This window comes from Carcharhinus amblyrhynchos, chromosome 4 (genome assembly GCF_965287045.1).
Source record: "Carcharhinus amblyrhynchos chromosome 4, sCarAmb.v2.hapA, whole genome shotgun sequence".
Classification (NCBI taxonomy): Eukaryota; Metazoa; Chordata; class Chondrichthyes; order Carcharhiniformes; family Carcharhinidae; genus Carcharhinus; species Carcharhinus amblyrhynchos.
In genome coordinates, this window is record NC_137327.1 from 68,783,090 (window position 1) to 68,809,620 (window position 26,531).

Sequence of the window (26,531 nt, forward strand, 5' to 3'; positions counted from 1 at the left end):
GGTAGCTAAAATGCAATTAATAAGATGAATGTGATAAATATTGCAAAAGAGAGTAATGCAGAGAAAAAAAAACAGAAGCAATGTAATAAGTACAGAAAGTGTAATTCTGTGATGTTATTTCTCTGATTTTAAATATCCGATTGCAGCCTATATCCCATTTGGAGCAATTTACCCTGATGGATTCCTTATTTACTCCATCCAAATCCTTTGTGATTTTGAGAAAAGCTTTTGCATTGTCTCTTGCCCCTCTTCACATGTTAAAAGCAAATTACTGTGGATGCTAGAACCTGAAACAAAAACAGAAAATGCTAGAAAATGTCAGCAGGTCTGACAGCATCTGTGGAGAGAGAATAGAGCTAACACTTTGAGTTTGGATGATCCTTTGTCATATCTGAAGACAATAAAAAAAAGTGATATTTATACTGGGGTGGGGGGTGGATTGACAAGAATGTCATAGACAAAAAACAAAGGGAATGGAAATGGTAGTGATCATGTTGAGAAAGGTGCTGAAAGGTGCAGAACAAAGGTTCTGCCAAAAAAATTTTCAGAACAAATGCCAAAGGACAACATGAGGTGTGTATCAGATGGCCCTAGTGGAGTGGAGGAGGGGAGATATAATGGGTGGCAAAAGATGGAAAACAAGATTTCAAAAAGGTGAGAAAATAAAACAATGGAAGAAATTAATTTTTTTAAAAAATATATTAACTTTTGTATTAATCAAGTATGAATTGCTATTGGATGGCTTCCATTTGCTAGCCAAGTATTGGACAATATTGCCTGCAAAACTTTCACATCATTGATGTTAAGCGGACAGGCCAATTGCTTTTGGGTTCCTCTCTCCCCACTTTTTCAAACAAGGGTGTTATGTTTACGATCCTCTAATCCTTCCATATACAAAGAGGATTAGAAAATTGTGGTCGAAGCCTCCATAGTTTCTACCCTTTATTCCTTCAAAATGAGGATGTCATAGAGTCGTACAGCCCTGAAAAGGCCCTTCGGCCCATTGAGTGACCGACAATAACTATCACTAAAGTCACACTAATCCCATTTTCTAGCATTTGTAACTTTTCCTTGAATGTTATGGGGTGGGATTCTCCCAAAAAATTTCTAAGTGTCAAATTTGCATTAAAACTGGAGCAAATCCTGTCTTTTCTTCAGCGGGATTTTCAAAATTAACTTCCCACACCTTTGTGCATTGCGGAGTGCATTAGCAAGAATCTTGCAAAAAATGCAGTGGGTTGGGCCTATTCTCACTGAAAAGGCCAGCAGCATAGTGGTGAGTGGGCCACTATGCATGCACCGATTTGTCATGGCAGAGATCAGCACATGTGCAGTAGCCCTGCACTGCCGGCCTTCCGACCACTGGCCAGTTCAATCACTGACCAGCCCTGCAAAACCGCACACCCTGCCAATCACTGGCCTCCCTCCCTCTGTCACTGCCAAATGCAGAGTGGCAGTGGGATCCCCTACTGATCACCAGGCCCCCTCCCCACCTTTGGTGCTGCCTGATGGGCACTGCCAAAGTGCCCTTTTGGGCATTGCCACTTTGCTGTTTGGGCAATGATGAGGCCAGGCTGGAACTGCCAAAAGTAGGGAGCTATTGTAAACCTCGCTGGAATGAAACACTCACTCGTGGAGACCGTGGCACCCAACATGAAGCTCACTACTCTGCCACTTGAGTCTCCCAGCCTGCTACACTATAAAAACAGCACCATGATGTTTCATGTGCTCATCGAAATACTGTTTAAACATCGTAAGGTTACCGGCCTGCACCACTTTCCAGGCAGTGCATTCCAGATTCCCATCACCCTTAGAGTGAATTTCTTTCTCAAATCCCCTCTGAATCTCTTGCCTCTCACCCTAAGACTATGCCCCCTTGAGATTGACCCCTTAACCAAAGGGAACAGCTATTTCCTAGTCATCCTGCTTGTACTCATCATAATCTTATACACCTCAATCATGTCCCCCCTCAAACTTCTCTGCTGTAAAGAAAACAATCCAAGTCTGTCTGGACTCTCCTCATAGGTCAAATGCTCTATCCTGGTGAATCTCCTCTATACCTGCACTAATGCAACCACATCCTTCATATAGTAAGGTGAACAGAACTGCACACAATGCTCCAGCTGTGGCCTAACTAAAGTTCTGTACTGCTCCAACATTACTTCTTCCCTTACACTCTGTGCCATGACTGATAAAGACAAATGTTCTTAATGCCTTCTTAATTATCCTATTAACCTGCTCTGCTGCCTTCAGAGATCTATGAATAAGTACCTCAAGATCCATTTGTTCCTCTGAGTTTCCTAGTATCTTGCCATTCATTAAATATTCCTTTGTCTTGTTACTTCTTTCAAAGTGCATCACTTCACACTTAACAGCTGCCACTGCTCTGTCCATCTGACAGCCCGTCAATCTTGCTATAACCCACAGCCTTCTTTTTCCCAATTTTGTTGTCATCTGCAAATGTCCTTATCATTGCCCCATATTATCATCTATATCACTTATGTATCTAACAAAAAATAAGAATCCCATACAAAAACAGAAAGTGCTTGAGAAACTGAGCAGGTCTGATAGCATCTTTGGAGAGAGAATAGAGCCAATGTTTCCCCCCACACCCAATGATGTGCGGATTCGGTGAAAGGGCCATTAGGTAAAATTGCCCCTTAAGTATCAGGGGAATTAGTAGTGTAAATATATGGGATTACGGGAATAGATCCTGGGTGGAATTGTTTTCGGTGCACGCTTGATGGATCAAATGGCCTCTTTCTGTACTGTAGGGATTCTGTGATTCTTTGAACTGCACTGCCCTCATTCAAGCACTCAATCATATTTTCAAAAAATTCTATCAAATTTGTTAGGCATGACCTCCCACTGACAAACAATGCTGATTATTCTTAGTCAACCCATGCCTTTCAAATGAATATTAATCCCCTCCTTCAGAATTTTCTCCAATAGTTTCCCTACCACTGATGCAAGACTCATGGTCTGTCATCTCCTGGTTCATCTCTACCACCCTCCTTGAAAAGCAGAACCGCATTAGCTGTCCTCCAGCCAATCTTCTGACACTTCCCGGAGAGGAAGTAAGAATTTGCGTCAGAGCCCCTGTAATTTCCCATCGTACCTCCCACAGTAGCGTGGGATGCAATTCATCTGGGCCAGGGGATTTGTCCATTTTTAAGCCCATCAGACCCTCCAGTATGTCTCCCCTTCCTATGTCAAACTGTGCAAGTTCCTTACAGTCCCTTCTCCTGATTCCATACCTAGGTTATCTTTTCCCTGAGTGAAGACTGGTGTAGAAGTATTCATTCAACACCTTTCCAATGTCCTGTGGCTTCACACACAGGTTCCCCCTTTGTCTTTAACAGGTCCTACTGTTGCCCTGGTTACTCTCTTCCCCTTAGTATATTTATAGAATATTTTATGATTCTCCCTAACCTTCATGTCCCCTTTTTGTTCTTCTAATTGCTTTCCCAAGTTCCCTCTTGCACTTCCTATATTTCTCTGACGCTGCAACTGAATTGCTCCCTTTGGACTTGCTAAAAGCATTTCTCTTCTTCCTCATCCAGTCCTGAATTGTCCTAGACATCCAGAGTTTCTTGAACTTATTGCACCTACAGTGAACATGTTGGACCTGTATTCTCCCCAGTTCCTCTTTGAATGCTACCCCCCCCACCCCCACCCCCACCACCGCTGGTCTGCTGTTGACTTTCCTGCAAGGAGCTGTTCCCTATCAACTTTAGCCAGATCCTTCTTTATTTTAGTAAAGCCTGCCTTCCCTTAATCCAAAGCCGCTCATTGCAGGCCATCTTTCTCCTTCTCTATAACAAATTTGAACCGTACCATACTGGGCCACAATTGCTAAAATGCTCCTCCACTGCCACATTGAACACTTGTCTGGTTTCATTCCCGCGAACCAGGTCGAGCACTGTGCCATCCATCTCTTGTTGGCCCTTCCACATAGTGATACAAAAAACTCCCCTGGATACATTTCAAGAAATCTTACACACCTCTATGTATTTGTTCCTCTTTTGGGGGACTATAATACATTCCCAGAAATGTGGCTGCTCCATTTATATTCCTAAATCGTAATTTGAAGATCTTTCCAAGATATAATTTTTCCTTATTGTAGCAATTAACTCCTAAATTAAAAGTGTTAACTATCTTTGTTACATCTTCCTCTGTCTCACCTAAAGATCCTATAATCAGAATTTCGATTTGCTTGTGCTGCCCTTCTCTTAACCATCTTTCTGTGGTGGCAACAATATCACATTTCCATGTGTCAATCTATGTCTTTAACTGATCAGTCTTACCCGTTATATTCCTAGCATTAAAGTAAACACCATCCAGGGGCCTGAGTGTTTAGATTTAGAGAAACCTTTCCCATTGGTTGAAAAATCAAGACTGAATACACAAGGAGATGGTGGCATAGTGGTAATTCGAGATCCATGATCTGGGGATGTAAGTTCAAATCCTACCATGGCAGCTGTGAAATTTAAACTCAATTAATAAATCTGGAACTGAAAGAGAGCCTAGTAATGGTGACCATGAAATTATCATCAATTGTTGTCAAAACCCATTTGTTGGGAGGAGGGAATTCTGCCATCCTTACTGACATGGTATGCATGTGACTCCAGAGTCACAGCAAATGTGGTTGACTATTAATTGCCCCGTGAAATGGCCTCAAGTTCAGTTCAAGGGCAACAAGTACTGGCCTTTTGAGTGACATCCAGATCTTGTGTAAGGAGAAATCTGTACAATTCTAACAGGACTAGGCAGAGTAGATACAGGAAGGATGTTCCTAATGGTGGAGGAGTCCCAAACTGGGAGGGTCAAAGTCTGAGAATAAGGGGTAAACCATGTAGGGTTCAGATGAGCATTGGACTGGTGTGGGCACAGTAAGAAGTCTCACAACACCAGATTAAAGCCCAACAGGTTTATTTGGTATCACGAGCTTTCGGAGTGCTGCTCCTTCTTCAGGTGAGTCACCTGATGAAGAAACAGTGCGCTGAAAGCTTGTGATACCAAATAAACCTGTTGGACTTTAACATGGTATTGTGAGACTTCTTACTGAGTGGACCGCAGAAAGCAGCTGAGGCCAAAACATTGCATGTTTTCAAGGAGTTGAATATAACTCTTGGAGTAAAGGGAATCAAAGGATATGTGGGAAAGGTGGGAACATAATCATAATGAATGGTGAGCATACTGTATGGCCTACCTCTGCTCCTAGTTTCTATGTAAGTATATATTTTAAAAAACACACAGATTTAAACTGGTTGACAAGAGAACACAGTAAGAAGTCTCACAACACCAGGTTAAAATCCAACAGGTTTATTTGGTAGTAAACACCACTAGCTTTCAGAACTGTGCTCCTTTGTCAGGTGAGTGGGGAGTTCTGATCACAAAGAGGGCATATAAAGACACACACAATTTACAGAATACTAATTAGAATGCAAGTCTTTTCACCTAGTCTTAAAGGTGCAGACAATGTGAGTGGAGCTAGCATTAAGCATCGATTAAAGAGATGTGTATTGTCTCCAGACAGGACAATAAGTGAGATGTCGCAAGCCCAGGCAAGTCATGGGGGTTACAGATAGTGTGACATGAACCCAAGATCCTGGTTGAGGCCATCCTCATGTGTGCAGAACTTGCCTATCAGTCTCTGCTCAGCGACTCTGCGCTGTCGCATGTCGTGAAGGCCGCCTTGGAGAACGTTTACCCGAAGATCAGAGGCCGCATTCCCATGACCGTTGAAGTGTTCGCCAACAGGAAGGGAACAGTCTTGCCTGATGATTGTCGAACGGTGTTCATTCATCCGTTGTCGTAGCATCTGCATGGTCTCCCCAATATACAATGCCTTGGGACATCCTTTCCTGCAGTGTATCAGGTAGACAACGTTGGCCGAGTTGCAAGAGTATGTACCGTGTAACTGGTGGGTGGTGTTCTCACGTGAGATGATGGCATCTGTGTCAATGATTCAGCATGTCTTGCAGAGGTTGCTGTGGCAGAGTTGTGTGGTGTTGTAGTCACTGTTCTCCTGAAGGCTGGGTAGTTTGCTGCAGAAAATGGCCTGTTTGAGGTTGTGCGGTTGTTTGAAGGCAAGAAGTGGGGGTGTGGGGATGGCCTTGGCGAGATGTTCGTCTTCATCAATGACATGCTGAAAACTCCGGAGAAGATGCTGTAGCTTCTCCATTCTGGGGAAGTACTGGACGACAAAGGGTACTCTGTCCACCATGTCCCGTGTTTGTCTTCTGAGGAGGTCGGTGCGGTTTTACGCTGTGGCATGTCGGAACTCTCGATCGATGAGTCGAGCGCCATATCCTGTTCTTATGAGGGCATTTTTCAGCGTCTGGAGGTGTCTGTTGTGATCCTCCTCATCTGAGCAGATCCTGCGTATATGGAGGGCTTGTCAGTAGGGGATGGCTGCTTTAACCTGTTTAGGTAGAAGCTGGAGAAGTGGAGAATCGTGAGGTTATCCATGGGCTTGCGGCACAGTGAAGTGCTGAGATGACTGTCCTTGATGGAGATGCATGTGTCCAAGAATGCAACCAATTCCAGAGAGTAGTTCATGGTGCGTCTGCTGGTGGGATGGAACTTGTTGGTGTCATCATATAGTTGTTACAGTGACTGTTTGCCATGAATCCAAAGGAAGAAATTCTTATTGATGTATCTGGTGTATAACTTCATTTGAAGGTCCTGTGCATTGACGAGGATTTGTTCGAATCTGTGCATGAAGGTGTTGGCATATCGAGGTGCGAATTTGATACTCATGACTGCTCCATGTGTCTGGATGAGGAACTGGTTGTTGAAGGTCAAGACATTGTGGTCCAGGATGAAGCAGATGAATTGTAGAGTTGCATCTGGAAACTGGCAAAAACGTTCTACAAGGCGGCCTTCACGACATACAACAGCGCAGAGTTGCTGAGCAGAGACTGATAGCCAAGTTCCGCACACATGAGGACGGCCTCAACTGGGAGCTTGGGTTCATGTCACACTATCTGTAACCCCCATAAATTGCCCCATAACCCCCAAGAACTTGCAACATCTCACTTACTGTTCTGTCTGGAGACAATACACATCTCTTTAACCTATGCTTAATGATATCTCCACTCACATTGTCTGCACCTTTAAGACTTGATTAAGTGTAAAGTCTTGCATTCTAATCAGTATTCTGTGAACTGTGTGAGCCTTTATATGCCCTTTTTGTGATCAGAACTCCCCACTCATCTGATGAAGGACAGAGCTCTTATTGGCGTTTATTACCAAATAAACCTGTTGGACTTTAACCTAGTGTTGTGAGACTTCTTACTGTGTTTACCCCAGTCCAACGCCGGCATCTCCACATCATGATAAGAGAAGAAACATGACATGAGGTTAAGTTTTCTGATGCAGCGAGTGATTAGGATCTGGAATGGACTGCCTGAGACTGTGGCAGAGGTAGATTCAGTTGTGGGTTTTTCAAGAATATTGGTTAATTATCAGAAGAGAAAATATGAGGGAAAGGGAGGGGATAGGACTGACTGAGTTGGTCTTAGAGAGTTTCCCACAGACATGTTGGGTTGAATAGTCTCCTTCTCTGCTGTTATCAATCTATCACCCACTGACGCGTAAAAACTCTCATAGATTGTTATTAGCCAATTGGGAAACAGCAAAGAAATTTAACTGAAGCACACCCATTGTTTTTGACCTGGAGTCGTGATTACTATCAGCAAAAATTTACTGAGAAAGCTTTTCAATCCCTAAAATATTCCATTTCCATCTCTGTTCACAGCACCAGAATTGAAGATGAAGATGATGATGAAGTTGGGATGAATAAGACATGGGTTCTGGCTCCAAAATCTCAAGATGCAGATGCAACACACATTCTGAACTCACTGCTGAGCGGGTACGACAACAAACTGCGGCCAGATGTTGGAAGTAAGTGAGAGACTTGTTAGAACTGATCATAAGGCACACACACCTAGTTCTCATCATAGCACAGGGGGTGAGGCACAGCATTCATACTGGAAGACTGGTTGGCTTGATTGCAATTAGATTGCGTCCACTTCAAGGTGAGGCAAGAAAGGAATGCAGTGGAGATGGGATAGCTTAGATTAACAGAGTGGGGCAGTTTCAGACTGTAAAGAGAGTTCTGAAAAGGTAGACCATTTTTATTTACTGAAATTCATTAAAGACTGAACTGAGAGAGATCATCCAAACTCTGGACGATTATGATCAGATTTGAGCACGTTATTATTAGCCGGTAAGATGTTAATATTTGGAAACAATTTACACTTTATAACATCAAAGAGTTAAAAAGGAAGTTAGAATAAATGTAGTTTACACTGTGAGTGACAAATATGTAGCATTCTTTTTGACAATCAGCAGTCCAAGGCAAATCTATGAATTATTTCTCAAACGATTAGATACTCTCATGAAAAAGAAGAATATTGGGTGATGTGTGCAGTGAGGAAATGGAATGGGACATTAGACGGAGTGGGGAGTGAGGGAGAGAATGGTATTAGGCTGGATGGAGTATCAAAGGGCACCAGGAATTTACGATGTAGGTTCAGATCACTTGGCCCTTTGAGCCTGCTCTTCCATCCAATAAAATCACTTGGGGTGTGGCCACTTTCCTGTCTGCCCTTCATAACTCCTGACTGTTATTAAACTGGCCTATTAAAAGTCTATATAACTGCTGTGAAAAAACTCACTGAACTAACCTCTACTGCTTTCTGGGGAAAAGAATTCCACAGACTAATGACCATCTGAGAGAAAACATTTCTCCTCATCTCCATCTTCTTCTTAAATGGCATCCTCTATTTCCAGTCTCTCCCACAAGAGGAAATATCCTCCAGGTATTCACCCTATCAAGCCCCTCGGGATTGCATATGTCTCAATAAGATCAACTCTCATTCTTGTAAATTTCAATAGCTCAGCCTGTTCAATCTTTCCTCACAAAATAAGACCTTCAATCCAGGAATGAATTGTGTTAACCTTCTGGACTTGTTTCTAATGCTATTATCTTTTTTTTTCTCAAATAAGGAGACCAAAACTGTGCACAGTATTGCAGCTGTAGTTTCTCCAAGGCTCTATTCAGCTAAAGTAAAACTTCTATATTCCACTTCCCTTGTAATAAACACCAACGTTCTATTTGCTTTCCTAATTGCTTGTTGTACTTGCGGACGAGAGTTTTGTGATTTTAGCATCAGGATACCCAAATCCCTCTGTACCTCAGAGTTATGTAATCTCTTTCCAGTTTTCTATTCTTTCTGCCAACGTGAATTTTCATATGTTAGGTTCATATTTTCCTACGTTGCCAGATATTTCACCACTCTTTTAAACTGTCTATATCTCTTTGTAGAGTCTTTTCCTCATTTTGACCATCTACTTTCCTACCATCTTGCTGTTATTGGCAAATTTAGATACCATTCATTCGACTCCTTCATTCAAATCATTCATATAGATTGGAAATTATTGAGGCACAAGTACCTGTGGCTCTCCATTAGTTACAGCTTGCCAGCCCAAAAATGACCCATTTACTCCTATTCTCTGCTTCTTATTAACCAATCCTCTACCCTTACTAATACCTTATCCTCCACACCTCTTTTGTGTGGCACCTTTGATGTGGTTTCTGATCAAATGCTTTTTGGAAATCCAAGGACACCACAATCACAGGTCCACCTCTATCCACCTTGCTTGATATTTCTACAAGAAAGTCCAATGGATTAGTTAAAAATGATTTCCATTTCACAATGGCATGTTGACCCTGGCTGATCCTACATCACTTGCTACATCCTCCTTAATAATTTTCCTGCAATTTTCATATGTTAGGCCAACTGGCCTGTTGATTCCAGCTTTTTGGCTCCCTCCTTTCTTGAATAAAGGTGTTACATTTGCTACTTTCCAATCCATTGAGACATTTGCAGATTCTAAGCACTTTTGAATGATTAGAATCAATGCTGCCACTATCTCTGTAGCCACTTATTTTAAGACCTTAGGATGCATGCTATCTGGTCCTGGGGACTTGTCAGCCTTTAGGTGTAATAGTTATGTTTCAGTCACTTTGGAATATATAGAACATAGAACAGTACAGCACTGTACAGGCCCTTCGGCCCTCAATGTTGTGCCATGCTATGTCTTAACCCAAGATCGAGCTATTCCACTCCCTATCATTCTGGTGTGCTCCATGTGCCTATCAATAACCGCTTGAAAGTTCCTAAAGTGTCCGACTCCTCTATTACAGCAGGCAGGGCATTCCACACCCCAAACACTCTCTGAGCAAAGAACCTACTTCGAGCACCCCTGCTATGTCTCCCACCATGAACCTTATAGTTACCTAGTAAGAGCTACATCCATCCGAGGAAATAGTCTCTGAACATCCACTCTATCTATCACCCTCGTCATCTTATGAACTTCTATTAAGTCGCCTCTCATCCTCCTCCGCTCCAAAGAGAAAAGCCCCAGCTCCCTCAACATAGAACATAGAACACTACAGCACAAACAGGCCCTTCGGCCCACAAGTTGCACCGATCACATCCATACCTACCAAGCCATAGAACCATCTGTAACTCCCAAGGCCATTAGATCCCATATGCTCAACCAGAAATCTTTTAAAAGACCCCAGCGAGTTCGCCTCTACCACCATCGATGGCAGCCGATTCCACTCACTCACCACCCTCTGAGTGAAAAACTTACCCCTAACATCTCCTCTGTACTTGCTTCCCAGCACCTTAAATCTGTGTCCTCTCATAGCAACCATTTCAGCCCTGGGAAATAGCCTCCGAGAATCCACCCTATCTATTCCTCTCAACATTTTATAAACCTCTATCAGGTCGCCTCTCAACCTTCGTCTCTTCAGGGGGAAGAGACCTAGCTCCCTCAACCTATCTTCAAAAGGCCCTTGTAAATCTCCTCTGCATCCTCTCAATAGCTTCCACATCCTTCCTGTAGTGAGGCGACCAGAACTGTGCACAGTACTCCAAGCGGGGTCTGACAAGGGTCTTATAAAGGGTAGGTCTTATCAACGTTTCCTCATAAGACCTACCCTCCAAACCAGGCATCATCCTGATACTACTGCACTTTGCAGAGTTGTGCCTCTTTCAGTTTAGTACTTTCCATAACTTCATTATTCAACCATAGATGATGCACATTTCTCAAAGAGTCTTTCTTTAATACTGGTCAAATCTTTGGCTTTAAAGTCTGCCACTGAACCTCTATGTGGCGGACTTTAAAGCCAAGATTTAACCTAGTTAAATCAACCTTATAACCTAGTTTTCCAGTTCACTTCAGCAAGGTCTGCTTTCATATTCAGCTTTAAGACATTGGTCTTAAACCCACACTTTCAAACTGAACATGAAAATCTGTCACGTGATTGCTGTCACCAAAAGGCTCCTTTACCATGAGGTTACTGATTTATCCTCTCATTGCTCAATACAAGGTCCAGAATAACCTGCTTCTTGGTTGGTTCCAGAGCATATTACTCTAAAATTGTCCTGAATACATTCTATGAACTCATTGTTCAGACTATCTTTACCAATCTGATTTTCCCAATGTAGGCTAAAGTCACCCATGATCATTGTAGTAGCTTTTTACACACTCCATATATTACATTCCTTACACTCTATCCTACAGACTGTTATGGGTCTACAATCTACTTTCACAATTGACTTTTACATTTCATATTTCTTATCGCTACCCAGTTTCACTCTATGTCTTGCTCTTTTGAGCTAAGATGTGAAGATGTCAACATTGGATTTGGGTAGGCATAGTAAGAAGTCTCACAAAACCAGCTTAAAGTCCAACAGATTTATTTGATAGCACAAGCTTTTGGAGTGCCGCTCCTTCTTCAGGTGAGTGAAGAGTTGTGTTCACAAACAGGCCACATATAGACACAAGCTCAACTTACAAGATAATGGTTGGAATGTGAGTCTTTACAGGTAATCAAGTCTTAAAGGTACAGGCTATGTGAGTGGAGAGGGGGTTAAGCACAGGTTAAAGAGGTATATATTGTCTTCAGTGAGGACAGTTAGTGAGATTTTACAAGCCCAGGCAAATCATGGGGGTTACAGATAGTGTGACATGCACCCAAGATCCCAGTTGAGGCCTTCCTCATGTGTGCGGAACTTGGCTATCAGTTTCTGCTCAGCGATTCTGCGTTGTCGTGTGTTGTAAAGGCCGCCTTGGAGAATGCTTACCTGAAGATCAGAGGCTGAAGTGTTCCCCGACAGGAAGGGAACATTCCTGCCTGGTGATTGTCAAGCAGTGTTCATTTATCTGTTGTCGTAGCATCTGCATGGTCTCTCCAATATGCCATGCCTTGGGTCATCCTTTCCTGCAGTGTATCAGATAGACAACATTTGGCCGAGTCACAAGAGGATGTACCGTGTACCTGGTGGATACCTGTTCTCACATGAGATGATGGCATCCATGTCGATGATCCAGCACATCTTGCAAAGGTTGCTGTGGCAGTGTTGTATGGTGTCGTGGTCACTGTTCTCCTGAATGATGGATAGTTTGCTGCGGACAATGGTCCACAATGTCTTCACCTTCAACAACCAGTTTTTCATCCAGACACACAGAGCAGCCATAGGGATCAAATTTGCACCTCAATATGCCAACATCTTCATGTACAAGTTCGAACAAGTCCTGTTCACTGCACAAGACCTTCAACCGAAGTTATACACCAGATATATCAATAAGATTTTCTTTCTTTGGATTCATGGCGAACGATCACTGCAACAACTATATAATGACATCAACAAGTTCCATCCCATCATTAGACTCACCATGAACTACTCTCCGGAATCGGTTGCATTCTTGGACACATGCATCTCCATCAAGGACAGTTACCTCAGCACTTCACTGTACCACAAGCCCATGGAAGGTTTTCAAAGCTTGCAGAGGGATTTGGACCAACTAGAAAAATGGGCTGAAAAATGGCAAATGGAATTTAATGCAGACAAGTGTGAGGACTTTGGAAGGACGAACCAAAGTAGAACGTACAGGGTAAATGGTAGGACTCTGAAGAGTGCAGTTGAACAGAGAGATCTGGGAATACAGGTACAGAATTCCCTAAAAGTGATGTCACAGGTGGACAGGGTCGTAAAGAGTGCTTTTGGTACACTGGCCTTTATAAATCGGAGTATCGAGTATAAAAGTTGGAGTGTTATGGTAAGGTTACATAAGGCATTGTGAGGCCGAATTTAGAGGATTGTGTACAGTTTTGGTCAGCTCGTTACAGGAAGGATGTAAATAAGGTTGAGAGAGTGCAGAGAAGGTTCACAAGGATGTTGCCGGGACTTGGGAAGCTGAGTTACAGAGAGAGATTGAATAGGTTAGGACTTTATTCCCTGCAGCGTAGAAGAATGAGGGGGGATTTGATAGAGGTGTAAAAGATTTTGATGGGTATAGATAGAGTGAATGCAAGCAGGCTTTTTCCACTGAGGCTAGGGGAGAAAAAAACAGAGGGCATGGGTTAAGGGTGAAAGGAGAAAAGTTTAAAGGGAATATTAGGGGGGGGTTTCTTCACGCAGAGAGTGGTGGGAGTGTGGAATGAGCTGCTGGATAAAGTGGTAAATGCAGGGTCACTTTTAACATTTAAGGAAAGCTTGGACGGGTTCATGGATGAGAGGTGTGGAGGGATATGGTTCAAGTGCAGGTCAGTGGGACTAGGCAAAAAAATGGTTCGGCACAGACAAGAAGGGCCAAAAGGCCTGTTTCTGAGCTGTAATTTTCTATAGTTCTATAACCTCACAGAGCTCCACTTCCACAGCTTCCACCTTAACCACATTAAGGAAGCCATCCCCTATAGACAAGCCCTCTGTATACACAGGATCTGCTCAGATGAGGAGGATTGCAACTGACGCCTACAGACGCTGAAAGACGCCTTTATAAGAACAGGATATGGCACTCAACTCATCAATCGACAGTTCCGATGCGCCACAGCGAAAAACCGTACCGACCTCCTCAGAAGACAAACACGGGACACAGCGGACAGAGTACCCTTCGTTGTCCAGTACTTCCCCAGATCAGAGAAACTATGACATCTTCTCCGGAGCCTTCGACATCTCATTGATGAACATGAACATCTCACCAAGGCCATCCCCACAACCCCACTTCTTGCCTTCAAACAACCGCACAACCTCAAACAGGCCATTATCCGCAGCAAACTACCCAGCCATCAGGAAAACAGTGACCATGACTTCACAAATCTCTGCAAGACATGCCGGATCATCAACATGGATGCCATCATCTAACATGCGAACATCATCCACCAGGTACACAGTATATACTCTTGCAACTCGGCCAATGTTGTCTACCTGATATGCAGCAGGAAAGGATGTTCCGAGGCATGGTACATTGGCGAGATCATGCAGACGCTATGACAACAGATGAATGAACACTGCTCGACAATCACCAGGCAAGAGTATTCCCTTCCTGTTGGGGAACACTTCAGCAGTCATGGGCATTCAGCCTCTGATCTTCGGGTAAGCGCTCTCCAAGGTGGCCTTCATGACACACGACAATGCAGGAGGAAAGGTTGAGGGAGCTGGGGCTTTTCTCTTTGGAGCAGAGGAGGATGAGAGGTGACTTAATAGAGGTTTATAAGATGATGAGAGGGATTGATAGAGTGGACGTGCAGGGACTATTTCCTCGGGTGGATGTAGCTGTTACTAGGGGGCATAACTATAAGGTTCATGGTGGGAGATATAGGAGGGACGTCCGAGGTAAATTCTTCACTCAGAGAGTGGTTGGGGTGTGGAATAGACTGCCTGCTGTAATAGTGGAGTCCGACACTTTAGGAACTTTCAAGCAGTTATTGGATAGGCACATGGAGCATTCCAGAATGATAGAGTGTGGGATAGCTTGATCTTGGGATTGGATTTAGCTTGGCACAACACTGTGGGCTGAAGAGCCTGTACTGTGCTATACTGTCCTATGTTTCTATTATCACAGTAGAAACTGATAGCCAAGTTCCGCACATATGAAGAAGGCCTCAACCTGGGTTCATGTCACAATATCTGTAACCCCTATGACTTGCCTGAGCTTGCAAAATCTCACTGACTGTCCTGGCTGGAGACAATACACACTTCTTAAACCTGTGCTGAACCTTTTCTCCACTCACATTGTCTGTACCTTTAAGACTTGATTACCTGTAAAGACTCGCATTCCAACCAGTATCTTGTAAATTGAGTTTGTGTCCATATGTGCCCTGTTTGTGAACACAATTCCTCACTCACCTGAAGAAGGAGCGACACTCTGAAAGTTTGTGCTACGAGATAAATCTGTTGGACTTTAACTTGGTGTTGTGAGACTTCTTACTTTTGAGCTAAGTCAGTCGTGGGGAACCTGCGGACTGAGGGCCATATGTAGCCCAGCTGGGTTCTGAGTGTGGCCCACAAGACATTTGTTGACTGTTGCCCACATGCAGGGTTGTCACATCCCACTGGTTTTGTTTGTCAATGTTTCCGACTGGTATGACTGAGGTGATATGTATATAAAGCAAGGGCAATTGGAGTACATGCTGATTGCTCACAACATTGATTGTGAGTGCCATGTGCTCCCTCTGCATCCAAAGTGTAAGTTTCTCTTGTGTTTTTACCATTTGGCAACAGTGCTATTAGTATATGAATGATTAAGCATTCTCTCTAACTCAATGAAATATTCAATGTGTATTAAATGTATTTGATCTTATTGATAGGTTCATGGTCATTGAACAAGACTGATTACAAGCTTGGCCCATTGAGATGAAGGAAGGCCACACGTAAGGCACACTCATCAGCCGAGATTGCCTGTCTATCACTGAGCTAAGGTCCTTCCCATTATTGTATTAATGACATTCTTAATTAGCAGAGCTACCCCACCACATTCTTCTAGCTGCTTATCTTTTCAAAATAGCATAACCTTTCAAAATTCATCATGATCACCTTGCAACCATATCTCTTTAATGGCTATCCATTTCTACAAATTGTTGAAACCCCAGTTGGAATCAAATTCCAGAGTGAAACCTGGTTTGTTAAATCATAACTTTTTTCACTAGAAACGTGGAGGAAAGTTAATGACCAAATTCTCAGGAGTCTGCTGATGAACTTTTAACACAAAGAATAAAGCATTCATTAAACAAGAAGCTGAATTTATTACACTGGGCAAAAAAGTTGGAAAGATCTCGATTTTAGCAGAAGAAGATAATTTAAATTTAAGTTTTCTTTATATAATTCTTTTAACCCAGCAATATTTTTACAAACACATAAACCAGTGAAGAGTTGCCACTAACCTGTCAAGACTCACACAGTTACAAGTGCTTTTCTTCTGGATTCCTGAACATTCACTTGACAAATATGTCCAAAAATCAGCTTTTGTACTTAAGAGCGTAAGAATTATGCAAGAGTAGGCCATCTGGCCCCTCGAGCCTGCTCCGCCATTCAATAAGATTATGGCTGATCTTTTTCTGGACTCAGCTCCACTTACCCACCCGCTGACCACAACCCTTAGTTCCTTTACTGTTCAAAAATGTATCTATCCTTGCCTTAAAAACATTCAATGAAGTAGCCTCAACTGCTTCACTGGGCAGGGAATTCCACAGATTTGTAAGCCACCTAGTTCTAGTTTCACCTGCCAGTGGTAACAACCTCCCTGCTTCTATCTTATCTGTTCCCTTCATAATCTTATATGTTCCTATAAGATCTCCCCTCATTCTTCTGAATTCCAATGTGTATAGCCCCAGTCTACTCAGTCTCTCCTCATAAGTCAAACCTCTCAACTCCGGAATCAACCTAATAAATCTCCTCTATACCCCCTCCAGTGCCAGTATATTCTTTCTCAAGTAAGGAGACCAAAATTGAACACAGTACTCCAGGTGTGGCCTCAACAGCACCTTATATAGCTGCAACATAACCTTGCTGTTTTTAAACGCTATCCCTCTAGCAATGAAGGACAAAATTCCATTTGACTACTTAATTATCTGCTGCACCTGCAAACCAACTTTTTGTGATTCGTGCACAAGGACATGCAGATCCCTCTGCATAGCAGCATTCTGCAACTTTTGACCATTTAAATAATTGTCCATTTTGCTGTTATTCCTACCAAAATGGATGACTTCACATTTACCAACATTGTACTTCATTTACCAAACACTTGCCCACTCACTTTGACTATCTATATCCCTTTGTGGACTTTCAGTGTCCTCTGCACACTTTGCTCTGCTACCCATCTTAGAGTCATCTGCGAATTTTGACATAGTATACTTGGTCCCCAACTCCAAATCATCCATATAAATCGTAAACAATTGCAGTCCCAACACTGATCCCTGAGGCACACCACTAGTCACTAATCACCCACATGAAAAACAACCATTTATCCCTACTCTTTGCTTTCTGCTAATTAACTAATCCTCTATCCATGCTACTACATTACCCTTAACACCATGCACTTTTATCTTATGTAGCAGCTTTTGGCACGGCATATTATCAAATGCTTTCTGGAAATCCAGATACACCACACCCACAGGTTCCCCATTGCCCACTGCACATGTAATGTTCTCAAAGAATTCCACCAATTAGTGCAACTTGACCTGCTCTTCATGAACCCATACTGCATCTTCCCAATGGGACAATTTGTATCCAGATGTCTCGCTATTTCTTCCTTGATGACAGATTCAAACATTTTTCTACCACAGAAGTTAAGCTAACCGGCCTGTAGTTACCAACCTATTGTCCACCTCCTTTTTTAAACAGTGGTGTAACATTTGCTGTTTTCCAGTCTGCGGGAACCAACTCAGAGTCCAATGAATTAGTGGTTTTGGAAAACCACTAATGCATTTGCTATTTCCCCCACCATCTCTTTCAGTGGCCTAGGATGCATTTCATCAGGGCCAGGAGACTTTCCTACCTTTAGCTCCATTAGCTTGCCCAACACCATATCTTTTGTGATAATGATCATTTCTAGGTCTTCACCTGTATAGCTTTCCTGTCATCAATTTTTGGCATGTTATTTGTGCCTTCTACTGTGAAGGCCGACACAAAATATCTGTTCAATGCCTCAGCCATTTTCTCATTTCCAATTATTACATCCCCCTTCTTGCCCTCTAAAGGACCAATGTTTACTTTAGCCACTCTTTTTCATTTTATATATTTGTAGAAACTTCTGCTGTCTGTTTTTATATTCTGAGCTACTTTACTCATAATCCATCTTACTTTTCTTTACAGCTTTTTTCGTGGCTTTCTGCTGACCTTTAAAGATTTTCCAATCCTCTAGTTTCCTACTAATCTTTGCCACTTTGTATGCATTTTCTTTCAATTTGATACCCTCCTTTATTTCCCTCGATATCCATGGTTGATTATCTCTTTTTCTACTGTCCTTCTTTTTCACTGGTGTATTCTTTTGCTGAGCACTGTGAAAAATTGTGTTGAAAGTCCTCCGCTGTTCCTGGATGAACTTATCAATGTAAAGTCATGCTTTTCAGAATGAAAAACTCACCAGCAACTTACCAAAAGTTAGCCAACAAGGTCATTGAAGGGCTATGTCACTGTGTTGATGATTTGGATGTGATCAGTGAAACCTGGGAGGCACATTTACAACATTTGAATTAGTTGTTTAATTGGTTACAAAACACCAATTTGGGCATAAACTTGACAAAAACTGCATCTGTCAAAGCAAAAGTAACTTTTTTTGGTCCATACAGAGGGCCAAGGCCAAGTAATTCTGAGAGAAGCAAGAATAAGGGTTATCTTGGATTTTCTAGTGCCTCAGATGTATGAGGCAAGTTTTTTACACAGAGGGCGGTGGGTGCCTGGAACCCGCTATCGGCAGAGATAGTAGAAGCAGATATGATAGTGACTTTTAAGTGGCGTCTTGATAAATGGGAGGAGAATAGAGGGATATGCTCCCTGAAAGGGTCGGGGGTTTTAATTCAGTCAGGCAGCATGGTCGGTGCAGGCTTGGAGTGCCAAAGGGACTGTTCCTGTGTTATAAATTTCTGTTTCTTCTTTGCTTATCACCCAACTCATCTCTCTCCTCGAGGCACCCAACACCCCTCCGACCCCCCGCTAAACTTACTACTTCAACTGCAGACAAATGTCTTCCCCAAACTCATCTTCCAGTCAGACCTATTTTAAACTGATCATTTTGCTGAGTTCTACTATCCCCAGTAACCTTGTAGTCTTTCTCATTAGGGATGAGAAATTCTGTCTCCTCTCATTCTGAGAAATACTGAGCTTTCTCCGCTTTCAGTCTCTTCCCTATGTTTGTGTCATTTGACTATTTCCACAAGGCAACAATAAGACCTTTTCTACTTTGCCTTTTTCTCCCACAATCACTAAATTTTTAACCTTTTTTTTAATTTCGGATGATGTAAACCCTCATTACACGTGTGCAGACACAAACAAACCCAAATGACTTGACCTTTCAGTCAAGAGTCTATCCAGATATTCAATTAAAAATTATACATATTGCATAACACTTCCCACAGAAAGAAAAATGAAAAGGTATCTTTAAGAGGTGTTTTCATTTTTGTTTAGATGATCCTCTCATCACTGTCTCTATATTACTTATACATACCTTACTCCAGTGATAACAATGAATTTACAATGTGCACGGATACTTGACTTAATATTTCACACAAGTCCATTCTGATCACGACAGCCATATTCCTCCACATTTAAACGCTTGATAAAACAGTTGCTGTGATATCTACCAGCTACATGAATAGATTTCAAATTATATGGTTGAAGCATAAACGCCAATGAAATAGTCTCAGATTCTTGGCTGAAATTTTGCTAAAAAGTCTAAAGGATAATCGTCTGAGTAAATAACAGTCTCTACAGAGTTGTTAGATATGTAGATTTCAAAATGTTCTTGAGTCAAAACCAAATTCAAAATTTATTTTTCCACAGTTGAATACTTCGGTTGACAAGAATTCAACTTCCAAGGAAAGTATCTAATTGGCTGCTTAACCCCTGTCTCATTCTCCTGCAATAAGATTGCACCAGCACGTACACCACTGGCATCAACAGCCAATTGAAAGGGCTTTACATAATCTGGTGCTTCTGAAACCAGTGCAGTAGTCAGGACAGCCTTCAAGCTATCAAAGGCATTTTGACATCCTGTATCCATTCAGTTTTCTTACCTTTCTTCAACAAGCTTATCTGGAGAGCCGCTCTGGCGCTGAAATTCAGAACAAACTTCTGATAGAATCCATTAGTGTCAATATAACCACAAAACCTCTTGTCTTGTCTTAGACACTAGAGAATGCAGGATAACCCTTATTCTTGCTTCTCTCGACATTACTTGGCCTTGGCCCACTGTATGTCCCCAAAAAGTTACTTTTGCTTTGACAACTTCACTTTTTGCCAAGTTTATGCCCAAATTGGATCTTTGTAACCAATTAAACAAATTAATTCAAATACTGTAAATGTGCATCCCAGGTTTCACTGAACACATCCAAATCATCAACACAGTGACATAACCCTTCAAATAACCTTATTTGAAGGCTAACTCTGGTTTCATTTTTCGTTCTGAAAAGCTTGACTTTACGTTGATAAGGTCATCCAGGATTACAAAAGCTGATACTTGTTTGGACATATTGGTCAATATCCCTTCTATTAATCAATTTTTGTAACAAAAACATTACCTGCCCAATCTCCTCAAAATAATCTTCTAATCTGGGAATCAGATATGAATCCACCTTTGTTTCCACATTAACTTTGTGATAGTCCATATATAATCATTGTGATTCCACCCCCCCCCCCCCGCCAGATTCCGTACCATTACAAAATCTCCAGCTGCTAAGACTCAGTTCAATAATGACATTTTCCATATCAACTTGGTTTCTTCCCTCACTTGGGCTAATTTCTCAGAATTTAGTCTGTAAAGATGCTGCTTTATGGGGAAGCATCTTCTACACTAATATTGTGTATAAGCAAAGATGTCTTCTCTGGCCAATTCACACAAATCAATATAAGAGCTTTTGTAAATCATCTTGGCAGTTTTCTGGCATATCGTTTAATGTTATATCTACATTTTTAAACACCTCTGGTTATTGGAGGATCAACTTTCCAATCTTTGATTTACAATTCTTTCTCAGATATTTTTATTTCACTCCCTACACCTATTATCGCAAATACACTCCTATTCTGACAATCTTCCCTGTTATAATATTGCTTGATGTGGAGATGCTGGCGTTGGACTGGGGTCTCACAACACCAGGTTAAAGTCCAACAAGTTTGTTTGGTAGCAAAATCCACTAGCTTTCGGAGCGCTGCTCCTTCGTCAGGTAAGTGGGAGTTCTGTTCACAAACAAGGCATATAAAGACGCAAACTCAATTTACAAAACAATGGTTGGAATGTGAATCTTTACAGTTAATCAAGTCTTAAAGGTACAGACAATGTGAGTGGAGAGAGGATTAAGCACAGGTTAAAGAGATATGTATTGTCTCCAGCCAGGACAGTTAGTGAGATTTTGCAAGCCCAGGCAAATCATGGGGCTTACACATAGTGTGACATGAACCTATGATCCCGGTTGAAGCCGCCTTCATGTGTGTGGAACTTGGCTATCAGTCTCTGCTTAGTGAGTCTGCATTGTCTTGTGTCCTGAAGGGTGCTTTGGAGAATGCTCACCCAAAGATCAGAGGCCAAATGTGTTGTGGACACCATACAGCCCTGCCACAGCAACCTCTGCAAGACATGCCAAATCATCGACATGGATGTATTATCTCACATGAGAACACCATCCAATAGGTACATGTCTTGCAATGTTGTCTACCTGATACGCTGCAGGAAAGGATGTCCCGAGGCATGGTATATTGGGAAGACCATGCAGACACTACAACAATGGATGAATAAACACCGCTCGACAGTCACCAGGCAAGAGTGTTCTCTTCCTATTGGTGAACACTTCAGCAGTCATGGGCATTCAGCCTCTGATCTTCGGGTAAGCGCTCTCCAAGGTGGCCTTCATGACACACGACAACGCTGAGTCGCTGAGCAGAGACTGATAGCCAAGTTCCACACACATGAGGACAGCCTCAACCGGGATCTTGCGTTCAAGTCACACTATCTGTAACCCCCACAACTTGCCTAGGCTTGCAAAATCTCACTAACTGTCCTTGCTGGAGACAATACACTAATGAAATGCAAATAGAGATTTAAATATTGAAATCAGCTCTGATTACTCTTTAAAAAAAACTTAGCCACAGAGACACACGGGGGCCGTGGCACCCAGCGGGAAGCCTACCAGGCGACCTCTGCTGATCTCCCCCATCCTTAGAACAGCACAGCAAGCTGGGAGCATTGCCCCTGTATCTCTGACAGTCTATTATACACATTCCATAGAATAGAATGTCTACAGTGCAGATAGAGGCCACTTTGCCCACTTAGTCTGCATTGCCTCTGGAGTCCAGGCCCAACCCCTCCCCCAACCCAATCCCCATAATCCGTACACTTACCATGGCTAATCCACCTAACCTGCATCTTTGGACTGTGGGACAAAACCAGAGCACCCAGAGGAAACACACACAGACATAGGGAGAATGTACAAATGCTCCACAGTCAGTCACCCAATGCCAGAATTGAACCTGGGTCCCTGACACAGTGAGGCAGCAGTGCTAACCATTGTGCTGCCCATTGTTGTTGTGCCTGACAGGACAATTTGGAATATTAAGGTCTAAGCATCTTTTGGCCACTTCAACTTAACAGCTGTCTTTTCAAATGAGGTGAAAGGTTTTTTCAGCTCCATCTTCTGTCAACTTAGGCACTAGGCAAAAACTCTTCATTATATTAAAACTTGATTTCTCATCTGAGCTACAGGCCATTCTTTCACTCTGAACCTTGAGCTTTTTTCTAACCAGTTCATGCTGTCTGATATCTTTTTCGCTTTGAAGCTTTCCTTAGCTCTTTCCTCCCTTGCTAATCTCTATCTCTGGAGTTCATGTTCTTTCATTTTTTTGCCTTTCCAAGTTTAAATTGTTGCTTTTCTGTGTCTCCTTCAATCTCAAACTGCTTAATTTGCAACTGAATTTTAGCAAAATTTAGCTGTGGTACACCAATGTCAGGCTGCTCTTTTTCAAATTCTAAATGCTAAGTAATTTCCTTAACCATAATATCCTTACAAAATCCATAATTTTTTCTACCTATAATTTATCCGTTAACTGTCTTCATAAAACCTTCGTCAATTATTTCAAATAAACCACTTCTACATTTTTTTTATTCCCAGAGAGGTCTTAGTATCAGTCAAAGCTATTTCAGAATCCCAACTAGTGTAATAGATACACAGCAAAATGTGTTCCCATGTCCAGTGCCTCCACAGAGTCATTTATTTAAGGATTCAGAGATCCAACTGAATTCAAAGATTTTTGATCCCAGATGAACCCGCACTTTGTTACAATCCTGGCTATTGTTAATATTGGCACACCAGACCCCAGAATGAAACCTGGCTAGGTAGACCCTAACTTTTTTTTAAATGAGATACATGGAGGAAAGTTAATGAGCAAATTCACAGGAATCTGCTGGTGAACTTTCAATATAAAGAATAAAATATTTATTGAACAAAAAAAAACAATATTACACCAAACAAAAAGTTTGGAAAGATGTCAATACAGACACCGGGCGGGGGTGGGGGGGGAGGCGGCAGGGTTGGGGGGGCGGTACTTAAACTTTGCATTATTCCTTTACCCCAGGAAAATACCTACAGACATATCACAGAATCTTTATAGACCAGAAGAAGACCATTAGGCCCATTGAGTCGGCACTGCCTCTCTGAAAAGGCATTCTACCTAATCCTCTGCCTTTCCCATAACCTTGCACATCCTCTCTTTTCAGATGCCAAATCAATTTGCTTTTGAATGACTCAATTGAACCTGCCTCCACCACCCTCCAAGGAAGTTTGCTCCAGATTCCAACCACCCTCCGGGTGAAATTTTTTCCTTCACATCACTTTGATTCTTTTTGTCAATAAGTTTGAATCTGTGCCCTCAAGTTCTTGATGTGCTCTTGAGAGGGAACAGTTTCTCACTATTTATCCTTTCCATACCCCTCAGGATCTTGAATATCACTATCATGTCTCCTTCTGGCCTTCTTTGCCCCAAGGAAACAGTCCAAACCTCTCCAATTTATCCTCATAGCTGCAGTTCTTTATCCCTGGAATCATTCTTGTAAACCTCATCTGTACTCTCTCTAATGTCTTCACATCCTTCCTTAAGTAAGGTGCCCAGAACAAGATGTAGTACTCCAGATGAGGCTGAACTGGTGTTTTATACAAGTTCAGCATGACCACTGAACTCTTGTACTCGATGCCCCTATTAATAAAGCCTAAAGCACCAGATGCTTTGACTACTCTCTTAATATTAAAATTCACATCAACCTTCAATGACTTGTGTACATATACACCAAAGTCCCTCTGTTCCTGCAGCTCCTTTTAAAGTTTCTCCCTTTGTTTTGTACTGTCTCTGTATACTTGTCTTGCCAAAATGAATCACCTCACATTTCTCTGCATTGAACTTCAACAATCACCCTTCTGCCTAGTCCACCAACATATTTATGTCCTTTTGAAATTCAGGACCATCCTCATCACTGTTGACAACTCCTCCAATCTTCATATTATCTGCAAATTTTGGAACCATGAACTGAGCACCACAATCTAGGTCATTAATATATATCAAGAAGAGCAAAGGTCCCAGTACTGACCCCTGGGGATCCCCACTACAAACCGTTCTCCAACCTGAAAACAACCATTTCCATTTCCTGTTACTCAGCCAGTTCCTTAACCAAGTGCCTACTTTTCTGATTATTCCATGAGCTGGAATCTTGTTCACAAGTCTGTTGTGTGGCATTGAATAAAATATCTTTTGAAAATCCATATACAGCACATCAACAGTATTGACCTCACCATACACACAAACCAGTGAAGAGTTGCCACTAGCTTGACACAGAGGCTTCTCGTTTCAGAGTATCACAATTGCGCACGGTTTTCTTTTGGAGGATTCCTGAGCATTCACTTGGTACTTCTCACACAGTTATGTCTCTCCCTGAGATACCCAAAAACCCCACTCTGAATGAATTATTTCTTCAACTGTTGAGGAAACAAAATGAGTTTGCTAAACTCAGTCTTCTAGTAACATCTTGTTAAACTGATTGCTTTACTGAGTTCTATAACTGACTATTTAGTCAACTACTATCCCCAATAGCCTTGTGGTCTTTCTTATCTGAAAGCTGTGAATTGCTGTCCTCTCTGCCTAGTACATTCCAAATCTTTACCTTTCTCCGTCTTTTCCCTGTCTCCATGTCATTTGACCATTGTCACCAGGCAACAGTAATGTTTTTTTCGAATTTGTGTTTCTCTCTCCACAGTCACTAAAAATTTAACCCCTTTTAATCCAGCTTTTTAATTTCAGGGGTTCTAATACTTCATTAGTTGGGTTAGTAAGTTTGCAGACGATACGAAGGTTGGTGGTGTTGTGGATGGTCTGGAGGGATGTCAGAAGTTGCAGCGGGACATAGATAGGATGCAAGACTGGGCGGAGAAGTGGCAGATGGACTTCAACGCAGATAAATGAGTAGTGGTCCGTTTTGGCAGTACCAATGGGATGAAGGAATACAATATCAACGGTAGGAGTCTTAGCTGTGTTGAAGAGCAGAGGGATCTTGGGGTCCGGGTCCATAGGACTCTAAAATCGGCCTCCCAGGTGGAGGATGTGGTCAAGAAGGCGTATGGTGTACTGGCCTTCATTAATCAAGGGATTGAGTTTAGGAGTCGGGAGGTAATGCTGCAACTTTATAAGACCCTTGTCAGACCCCACTTGGAGTACTGTGCTCAGTTCTGGTCGCCTCACTATAGGAAGGACGTGGAAGCTATTGAAACGGTGCAGAGGAGATTTACAAGGATGTTGCTTGGATTGGGAGGCATGCCTTATGAAGATAGGTTGAGGGAGCTGGGACTCTTCTCCCTGGAGAGGCGAAGGTTGAGAGGCGACCTGATAGAGGTTTCTCAGATGTTGAGAGGAATAGATAGGGTGGATTCTCAGAGGCTATTTCCCAGGGCCGAAATGGTTGCTATGAGAGGACACAGATTTAAGGTGCAGGGAAGCAAGTACAGAGGATATGTTAGGGGTAAGTTTTTCACTCAGAGGGTGGTGAGTGAATGGAATCGGCTGCCATCAGTGGTGGTGGAGGTGAACTAGCTGGGGTCTTTTAAAAGACTTCTGGATGAGTATATGGGATCTAATGGGATTGGGGGTTACAGATAGGTCTATGGCTTAGTAGGTATAGAAGTGATTGGTGCAACTTGTGGGCCGAAGGGCCTGTTTGTGCTGTAGTGTTCTATGTTCTATGTTCTATGTTCTATTAAAATACATACATACAAATAAACCCAAATACTTGACCTTTTAGTCAGGAGTCTATCCTAGACTCCCAGACTAACTGTCCAAATGCATCAAGATCGGGACAATAGCCAGGCTTGGGCTGACAAATGGCAAGTAATATTTGTACCACACAAGTGCCAAGCAGTGATCAGCTCCAATAAGGGAAGATCTAACTATTGCCTCTTGAAATTCAGTGGTGTTACAATC

The 26,531-nt window shown here is 42.3% G+C and overlaps 1 protein-coding gene across 1 annotated transcript in view; it reads left to right on the forward strand.

Annotated features, from left to right (window-relative positions):
- LOC145342614 (gamma-aminobutyric acid receptor subunit gamma-4-like) overlaps window positions 1-26,531 on the forward strand; it is a 229,624-nt gene that overhangs the window by 37,476 nt on the left and 165,617 nt on the right. The window contains exon 2 of the mRNA XM_080188158.1: window positions 7,766-7,911. Within this exon, the coding sequence (XP_080044284.1) occupies window positions 7,766-7,911 (146 nt within the window). The remainder of the gene's footprint in view (window positions 1-7,765; window positions 7,912-26,531) is intronic.